Raw genomic sequence first — 10000 nt, 5'->3', positions numbered from 1 at the left:
ATGATGATGATGATGATGATGATGATGATGATGATGATGATGATGATGGTGATGGTGTGGTGTTGTTGCCACAGCGATGAAGGTGTACATCGACCCGTTCACCTACGAGGACCCGAATGAAGCAGTGAGGGAGTTCGCCAAAGAGATCGAGGCGTCCTTCGTGAAGATCGAGGAGGTGATCGGAGCAGGTAAGGAACATCTTAAAAAGGGGCGTTACAGAACTTTTTGGCTTTGGCTTTTTCTGAAATCTACAAACCTTTGAAGAGACTCAGATTCAGAAGGAACCAAGTAAACTTTACAGTAACTTTAGCGACTTTTCCTTTAAGGACCCACAACACTTTTTGTACCTGAGAACATTTTTTGGAGGTTCAAGGAAATAACAAATTTTTTGAAAAACTTTAAAGACCCAGGAAACAAATTTTAGACACTTGACAAGAATCAAGAACCTTTTGAGGAACATTTCTGCATCTTTGAGGAACTTTTTATGAACAGAGGAACTTTTTAGGCTTTGTCCCTGAATGGTTTACACTTTTAGGAACTGAAGGATTCAGGATCATTTAGAGAACCTCTTTGGGGAGCTCCAGGGAAAAGGGGGGTTTTCTTCAGAAACTGAGGAACATGTAGAAACACTTCAGGAAGCATTTTGGGAATGTTTTGTGATTTTTTTTTTTTTTTTTTAGGAATCTTTCTTTTGAGAAAGCAAACTTTTTTAGATCTGCATGGAGACGAATGCACAACAGTGTTTGAGTTCACAAAAAGACTTTTATTTTGTTTCTGAAGAACCAGTACCCACTCCTAGGTGTAGGCTTTTATTTTGTAATGTCTGCCAGAAGAGTTGGTGAACTTTGACCCCTGAGAGGAGAACGTTCACGTTCCCACCGCAAGGAGAAACTCTGTTCACGCTGTAAAAACATCACTGCAGATTTGTTCTCCAACATGAAACCTGTTTTATTAAAAGTAAACACACTGTGTGTGTGTGTGTGTCTGTGTCTGTGTGTGTGTGTGTGTCTGTGTCTGTGTGTGTGTGTGTGTGTGTGTGTGTGTGTGTGTGTGTGTGTGTGTGTCTGTGTGTGTGTGTGTGTCTGTGTGTGTGTGTGTGTGTGTCTGTGTGTGTGTGTGTGTGTGTGTGTGTGTGTGTGTGTGTGTGTGTCTGTGTGTGTGTGTGTGTGTGTGTGTGTGTGTGTGTGTCTGTGTGTGTGTGTGTGTGTGTGTGGCTACTGTAACAGTAGTAGTCTCTGGTGATGACATTAGTCAGATGTAACTGGATAGCAGTTACCACGGAAACAAAGGTGCAACACACACACACACACACACACACACACACACACACCTGTGCGTGAGGTGTAGACGTGTTGGTATGTACTAATGATCCTTAAAGGAACATTACACCTACAGCACTTAGACTGGGTTGGTGTTTGTGGTTTAGCTGTGCTCTGATTGGCTGATTGGCTGCTCTGACATGTGGAACTGATTTTAACTTACAAACATATGAACACATTGTCACCATTAATAAAACCCTGTGATGTACCCGTCTACCTGTCCAGGTGAGTTTGGCGAGGTGTGTCGTGGTCGTCTGAGGGTCCCGGGCCGGAAGGAGAACTACGTGGCGATTAAGACGCTGAAGGGCGGCTACACGGAGAAGCAGAGGCGGGACTTCCTGTCGGAGGCGTCCATTATGGGTCAGTTCCAGCACCCCAACATCATCCACCTGGAGGGCGTCATCACCACTTCCTGTCCCGTCATGATCCTCACTGAGTTCATGGAGAACGGAGCGCTCGACAGCTTCCTGAGGGTGAGACGGGCAGAAACAACAGAACACGTCTCGCTGTCTGTCCGCCAGTCTGTGTCTCAGCTGTCCACCTGTCTGTGTCTCACTCGTCCACCTGTCTGTGTCTCACTCGTCCACCTGTCTGCCCGCCAGTCTGTGTCTCACTCGTCCACCTGTCTGCCCGCCAGTCTGTGTCTCACTCGTCCACCTGTCTGTGTCTCACTCGTCCCCCTGTCTGTGTCTCACTCGTCCACCTGTCTGTGTCTCACTCGTCCCCCTGTCTGTGTCTCACTCGTCCACCAGTCTGTGTCTCAGCTGTCCACCTGTCTGTGTCTCACTCGTCCACCTGTCTGTGTCTCACTCGTCCACCTGTCTGCCCGCCAGTCTGTGTCTCACTCGTCCACCTGTCTGTGTCTCACTCGTCCACCTGTCTGTGTCTCACTCGTCCCCCTGTCTGTGTCTCACTCGTCCACCTGTCTGTGTCTCACTCGTCCACCTGTCTGTGTCTCACTCGTCCACCTGTCTGCCCGCCAGTCTGTGTCTCACTCGTCCACCTGTCTGTGTCTCACTCGTCCCCCTGTCTGTGTCTCACTCGTCCCCCTGTCTGTGTCTCACTCGTCCCCCTGTCTGTGTCTCACTCGTCCCCCTGTCTGTGTCTCACTCGTCCCCCAGTCTGTGTCTCACTCGTCCACCAGTCTGTGTCTCACTCGTCCCCCTGTCTGTGTCTCACTCGTCCACCTGTCTGCCCGCCAGTCTGTGTCTCACTCGTCCACCTGTCTGTGTCTCACTCGTCCACCTGTCTGTGTCTCACTCGTCCACCTGTCTGTGTCTCACTCGTCCACCTGTCTGTCTGTGCAGATGAACGACGGGCAGTTCACCACCATCCAGCTGGTGGGGATGTTGCGTGGGATCGCGGCGGGGATGAAGTATCTGTCCGATATGAGCTTCGTCCACAGAGACCTGGCGGCTCGAAACATCCTGGTCAACTCCAACCTGGTCTGTAAGGTGAGACTGTCTGCCTGCTCACCTGTCTACCTGCCTACCTGTCTGTGTCTGTGCGAGTCCGATCCAACGGTTCTTGTTTTGCGTGTTGTTCAGGTGTCAGACTTCGGTCTCAGCAGGTTCCTGACTGAAAACTCCTCCGACCCGACGTACACCAGCTCTCTGGTAAGTCAGTGGCTCAAAATATTTCATTTATATTGTTGAATAAAATCTAAAGGCTCTTTAACGTCTAAAAATCTGGAATTTTCCTCAAACTTGAAGAAAAGTGAGATGTAAGTTTTGCTCAGTGAGCCTCTTCAGTTTGAAAACACTGATCCAGTTCATTGAGAAGACTCAGAACCTGGTTTGGTTTATGTGTGTTTATGTGAGGAGAACCTCAGGGTCTTGATATCGCTCCTCTGTTGTTCTGAAGTTTAGTCCATTCACATCTACTGTTCTGTCTTTAAAGCTCTCAGTGCTTTCCATTGAAGTTCCAATGAACCTTTTTGCTGAAAACTACAAATGTTAAGGAACCGTTTAGGTACTTAGAAGGAACCAAGTCAGCTTTTGAGAAACTTTCAAAACACAGCAATGTTTCAGAAACTTTTTTGCAAAAACATTTATATGATCTTACAACAAATGAATCTAAGGACCTTCTGAGGAACATTTCTGCATCTTTGAGGAACTTTTTTAAAAACAAAGGAACCTTACTAGTGCTTTGGGCATGGATCCAAGAATTTAGGAATCCAGGAACATCTTGTTCAGAACCTTTGGGAAGCAGTGAACTATGAAACCTTTTCAGATTATACACGTTAACTATAAACCTCCGTAAGCTAACGGACTCATTCACCTTCTTCAGGGAGGTAAGATTCCAATCCGGTGGACGGCTCCTGAGGCCATCGCGTACAGGTGAGTACCAGTACTGCAGTAGTTGCAGTAGTTGCTGAAGTTGCAGTAGTTGCAGTACTGCAGTAGTTGCAGTACTGCAGTAGTTGCAGTAGTTGCAGTACTGCAGTAGTTGCTGAAGTTGCTGAAGTTGCAGTACTGCAGTAGTTGCAGTAGTTGCAGTAGTTGCAGTACTGCAGTAGTTGCAGTACTGCAGTAGTTGCAGTAGTGTCATTTGCTACATGATTATTTTATTGACCAACAGGAAGTTCACTTCTGCCAGTGATGCATGGAGTTACGGCATCGTCATGTGGGAAGTGATGTCATATGGAGAACGACCATATTGGGACATGAGCAACCAGGATGTAAGAAAGAAACACGTTTTTGTTTTTGGCAGCTTTTTTTAGTGGCTGAGAGAAAAAAAAAAAACATAAATACAAGCCTTTTAGAAAAACCACACCTGTCTGTCTCTCACCTGTCTCACTCTCCTGTCTCTCCTTCAGGTGATTAACGCCATCGAGCAGGACTACCGACTGCCCCCGCCGCCAGAGTGCCCCTCCTCTCTGCACGCGCTCATGCTGGACTGCTGGCAGAAGGAACGAGCCAATCGGCCGAGGTTCTGCGATGTGGTGGCTTCGCTCGACAGGTTGATCCGAAACCCCGCCTCCCTGAAAGTGACGCACGCGGAGGGGCCGAGGTGAGGCTCATCAACACGCCTCGTTAAAGACGGGGTGTCCTTTTTATGTTTTAGACAGTCTGATGTCTCAGAGACAGACAGGAGACACAGTGAGACGTGTAACAAAGGTTCCTGGATGGAACTGAACCAGCGCTGTTCTGGTTATGTGAGAAGGCGGATCGACCAGAGCGCCACGGAGGGTTTGATTGGCAGGTGTGGAATGTCATTCATGCACCAGCTGCTGGGGGTCAGAGGTCAGAGTCTGAGACAAAGGGTGTGTGTGTGTGTGTGTGTGTGTGTGTGTGTGTGTGTGTGTGTGTGTGTGCACAGTGGGCGGGGCTTGGGGGCAGCCAGCTGTGTGATTGGCAGCTGTTTATACAGACAGAGATGTTTACATGAGCAGGTGCAGAACAGGTCACATTCCTGGATTAAATCTCAGAATGAAGTAATATCCTGTCTGTCTGCCTGCTGTCTGTCTCTCACACTGTTCTACTTTAAAAACTAAAGTGGAAAAAAACTCTGAAAGTATTTGAAAGTACCACAAAAGAGATGAAAAGAAGAATAATCCAAATCAAAGCGACAGAGACAAAGACATCCTGACTCTTAGTCTCCATTAAAACTCCAAAAACACTGGACCATACATTTCCCATAATGCAACGCAGTAACATCTTTTGCACCTTACACCTGCAGTCTTTTGTAATGTTCTTTTTGTCAAAAAGTAAAACTCAGACATAATAACTTCACAAAGCTCCCCGTAGAACCACAGAAGAGATTATACAGTCGTTCCTCCTCGTGACAAGTGAACTGATCATCATGTGTAAAACTGGTGTAGTGTCCCTTTAACCTACATGTTGTTTCTCATTTGTTTAATCTGTAGAAGTCAAAGTCTGGACTATGTTCCCTTTGCAGAGGATTGTGGGTCCCTGTTTTGTCCAAACTTTTCCACGAACGTGACCGATCATCTTAACTTCCCACAAATCAGAGCAGTCCTGCAGACAAATGTCTCACGTCTCAGTGTTTTCTTTTACTGTTGCTACTTTTTATTACGACTTTTCTGGACTTTTTTTTCAAACATTTTGTCGTGTGTACTGAAACATTTTCATTGTTTCATTTTTAACACTCTGCACTTATATTTTTGAATTTTGTTTTGACTTGAGCTCCAAAAGGATTCTTCGACTTTATGAAATACCTCGTGGTGACCTTCATTTACAAGTAAAGCAGATTTCTGTCATTTCGTTATTTCTGAGCCTTTTTGGTAAAATTACTTAGAACACTCAGAACCAAGCGTGGTTCTGTTGTCTCAGGAACAAGCTACTGTTGATTTTTAATGAATTGTATAAAAACTTTGCTGCAGGAGAACATCCTGGTGTTTTTGGAAAACTGACTTTGACGTACTGTGAGTTAATAACTCGTGTGTTTCACACACCTTTAGTCTAACGCACCGGAGGTGAGACTGTTTACCAGACAGAGAAGCTCTTATGAAAAACACTATCCGGGTGCATCATGGGAAATGTAGGATCCAGTGTTTTTGGTGTTTGACTGCTAGAGACTAAAAGTCAGAATACTTGATTCTGATATAAGATATTGGACCAGCACTTCCAGTAAACAACAAAACAGAAGAGACATAAATTGAAGGACACACACCACAAAGTCTCTACCAGAGTACGAATGGGAATCAAGAACCAGTTCAGAAGTGATCAATCCTTTTATTGATGCCTGCATGTTTTTCCAGCTGTGATGAGGAGTCATCGTGGAAGAAAAGGAAGAAACAGTCTAAAACATGGTTTCACTTCACAAAGACAGACGGCAGCAGAGAGCTAACATCAGTGAAATGATCATTTCAAGTCTGAGTGGAAACACAGAGAACCGATCAGGAATCAATAAAGAATCAGACAGATATTCTCACCCGACACCAGAAGAGTCTCTTTTTGTGTGATCAGACTTTCTCATATTTACAGTCTGAAGCTGCTGATACTGGATGCACCTCCCTGTCTGCTTCAGTATCATTAATCCTGTCTCACTGTCTGTCTCTCTGCCTGTCTGTCTGTCTGTCAGTCCGTCCCAGCCTCTGTTGGACCAGCGTGTCCCCCCTCCTCTCTCAGCCTGTGGTTCAGTCTCTGAATGGCTGCGAGCCATAAAGATGGAGCGATACGAGCAGAGCTTCCTGCAGGCTGGATTCACCAGCCTGGACATCGTCTCACAGCTAAACACTGAGTAAGACACCATGTCAACACTAGTCATAACTGCTTATGTGCCATTATGACACTCAGTTTGTCTTACTGTCCCAGTAAAGTCAAGTGAATTTAATTTTGACATAAATACACGTGTTCTGTGTTTTTTGGCTCTAATCGCTTTCCATACTCTCCATCTGTTTCCATAGAGACCTGCTCAGAGTGGGCGTGACCTTAGCTGGTCACCAAAAGAAAATTCTCTCCTCCATCCAGACACTCAGGATACATAAAGCCCCGCCCACTCTCCTCTACTGACCAATCACAACCCTGCCTGCCACACTGTCCAAAACAGCATCACTCAGGATGACGCTGAGCCCTGCTCACTCTTTTTACTGACCACTGAACACTGACTCAGCCTGCCGTTTTAACCAATCAGGAAGCCGATGGTCGGACCAATTAGATTAGCATCGGGTGAAACAGAGCTGTGACATTTAGGAAGCACAAGAAACTCATGAACGCACAGTTAATGTTCTCTGTGCTCATTAAGCTTCATAATGTTTGACTCAGGTGCAACAGGACTCCACTTACCTTGTTAATCTGACCAATCAGAGCCAAGGACAGACTGAACCATTGTTAACATAAAGTGAGCACCTGGTTGGTCAACACTCAGGACAAATACCCACCTGCCTTGCCAGACCACACCAGCCATCTACTGCTCAGGAAAACCAAAGCTCCTCCTCTTTAGGTCGGGTCATTTTTACCCCAGACTCACCGGCCAATCAGCATGTAGCACAGTAGGATGGAGGAGGGTGTGTCTCGTGCAGTTTTAGTCCAGCGGACACCCTTATTGGACATAGAGATGCTGCAACTTGCTCCTTTAGCCATGCTGTTATCAGCAAGCCCCGCCCACTGCACATAAGCAGAGCTGGGATTGGTTCCTAGTCCTGTCCATCACACTGTGACACCAGGTTGGCGAGTGGATCGAGATCTTCCTGCAGTGCAGCATCAACGGGTCTAAAAACTGCAAAAACAGAAATCCCAGCAGATCGAGGACTTAACTCTGATCTCTACTGGATTCTACTGGAAATACAAAACAGGATGGATGTTCTAGATTTGTTCTTTCATGCACTACAGACAGAACCCTTTAAAGGATCAGCTGCTGGTCAAAACTGAAGCTCCCAAACTGCTGCCACTACGACTGCGAGAACTGAAGTCAGGACATTCTGGAAGGACCAAAGGGATTTTCATCATGACGAAATGTGACCCAAGGAAATTTCACTACGATGGATCTCACTGAATATTCTGGGATTTTAACCAAACATTTTTGTTGGATTTGTAAAGAATGTTCATGGAATATCAGAATAATTCACAGGAATTGTTTGGCAAGCTTCATCCATATGGGAATATTTGCCAGAGGTTTCAGTATCACACTCTTCATATTCTGGGATGAATATTCTGGGATGAATATTCTGGGATGAATATTCTGGGATGAATATTCTGGGATTGGCTCAGAAAACATGACGATCCTTCTGAGGAAATCTTTGGGAATCCTCAGGATTTGACGTTTTTGTGAACATTTCTGAAGGATGTCACAGAACATCCTCAAGGTTTCAAGTGATGAACCTTTTTGGAATACTGGGAGACTTCCAGAACATTTTCTGGAATATTTCCGTCACATTAAAGAACTCATGAAAAAACTACAAGTTTGTGAAACTGTGATACCTATATGGGTTTTGCAGTAATAAAAGTACTCAAGTGTATTTTAATGAGCCTTGGTCCTCAAACATTTCCCCATTCTGAGGAATCTTTTTAAATTTAAAGTGATACTTGTCTTTGATATAGAAGGTTTGTTTAAAGCTCTACTTTGATTCATTCCTGTCAGTTAAAACAGATACAGACCTGTACCTGCCGATATCTGATGCAGCATCTGACGCATTTTCAAACACTGATATCCGTATCAGAAGAAATATGTTCCCAGAAAGGCAGATGTTTGGTTGAGTATCACTTTTTATTTCAGATTCCTTCAAGAAGAAAACCACTGCAGAGAAAGACGTCTGTTTCCACAGAGTCAACAAAGCTGAGATCATTTTACATCAAACAGTCGTTTTAAGAAGCAAAAAGAAATGAGTCCACAGTTTGAGGACCACATAAAGGAACAAAATATTGTTAAAGTTGGGTTTTATAACTGTTGATGGTTTTGTATTTTAGCACTTTTTATACCTGATATTTGATGATGATCATGTTTTGAAGCAGAGACGGAGATCAATGTTTTATACTAAACTGACATTAAAGAATAAACGTTAATAAATAAATGTAATGTCTTTTATTTCAAAGCTCTCTGTGACGAGAGGATCTAACGTTAAGAACCAAAGATCACGTCTGAAGTCATTCACTCATTTTCAATCAGACTGACAGACGTGTGATAAATAAGAAGTCAGTTATGAGCTGCTTCACTTCTCAATCACCAGAAAACAAACCTGAACGTTTCCAACATCTGGCAGGTTGATGTTCCACATCTAAACTCTGGTTTTTCTCCGTTTCAGGACTTTTGAGTTGTTGGATGTGTTGAGTATCTTCTGTCCAGCAGCCAATCATGTGTCAGTGTGGTGTGAGGTTTGATAAGTGAGCAAACGTCTAACGAAGACGCATCATTATGGAAAAAAGGGAACCAGGTTTAAAAACTGCAGAATTATTCTTTAAGGTTTGTCAAACAAATCTGTCGATTTAAGAGTGATTTTTTCTGTAAGTCGTCATTTTTCTGTCAATGTTTTTTTTGGTTTTAGCTCTGGAGGACATCTTCCTCAATCCCTCCTAAAAGCTCCAGCTGTTTTCCAGACAAACAGCAAACCTGTTTGAGTCGGTGAGCAGATATGAGACGTAGGTCTGAAACCAGGTTCAGGGTTAGTCCTGTACCAGAGCAGCAAAACAAGAGAAACTCATCAGTCTGTTATCAGATCATCATCAACTTCAGCTGCAAAACAGAGGAGCTGAAGATCATGAATCATCGATCAGTGCAGAATCCCAACATGAAGAAAACCTGCTGAAATGTAAAGACCTTCATCTAAATGTTTCTTCCATAATCTGGAAATCAAGCAGATCACACATCGTCACTCTGGACATAATGAACCCAGCTGCAGACCAACGAGTCTGTCCACTAATGTCAGAAAAATATGTGTCCAGACCCGTCCATTTACAGCCAGGATGTCTTTTACTGTCCTCTTCACTTTAATTTCACCTTAAAGTAACTTTACAACCGAGCATCCAGGTTTGTTTGCCTGTTTTACTTTCTGCATTTCTCTGACCTGTAAATCAGCTCCATGTAAAAGTCAGGAAACCTGTCAGTGTCCATCAGCCGCTGTGTCTGTGGTCAGTTGTCAGGATCTGTGTCATTTGTTTTACTCCCAGTTTTGTAGATTCCTACTGAAGGCGCCGTGTTTCAGGACTGAGGGGAAAAAAGACGTCAGTTCAAACCGTCTGGACATGTCTTCAATGATCATTTAGACTCAGAATGTCTCATCA

General features: G+C 44.4%; 1 protein-coding gene across 2 annotated transcripts in view; it reads left to right on the top strand.

Annotated features, from left to right (window-relative positions):
* Positions 1-8793, top strand: part of LOC146305075 (ephrin type-B receptor 4b-like) — a 31114-nt gene extending 22321 nt beyond the window's left edge. For both annotated transcript variants that reach the window (XM_084711977.1, XM_084711976.1), the window contains exons 13-21: positions 75-188; positions 1545-1792; positions 2627-2773; positions 2867-2935; positions 3609-3658; positions 3900-3999; positions 4138-4331; positions 6366-6524; positions 6691-8793. In XM_084711977.1, coding sequence (XP_084568103.1) covers positions 75-188; positions 1545-1792; positions 2627-2773; positions 2867-2935; positions 3609-3658; positions 3900-3999; positions 4138-4331; positions 6366-6524; positions 6691-6796 — 1187 coding nt within the window. In that variant the 3' untranslated portion in view covers positions 6797-8793. The remainder of the gene's footprint in view (positions 1-74; positions 189-1544; positions 1793-2626; positions 2774-2866; positions 2936-3608; positions 3659-3899; positions 4000-4137; positions 4332-6365; positions 6525-6690) is intronic.
* The last annotated feature ends 1207 nt before the right edge of the window (positions 8794-10000 follow it).

Source organism: Lutjanus erythropterus, chromosome 23 (genome assembly GCF_056507025.1).
Source record: "Lutjanus erythropterus isolate fLutEry1 chromosome 23, fLutEry1.hap2, whole genome shotgun sequence".
NCBI classification, from domain to species: domain Eukaryota; kingdom Metazoa; phylum Chordata; class Actinopteri; order Lutjaniformes; family Lutjanidae; genus Lutjanus; species Lutjanus erythropterus.
This window is presented reverse-complemented; position numbering and strand designations above follow the sequence as displayed.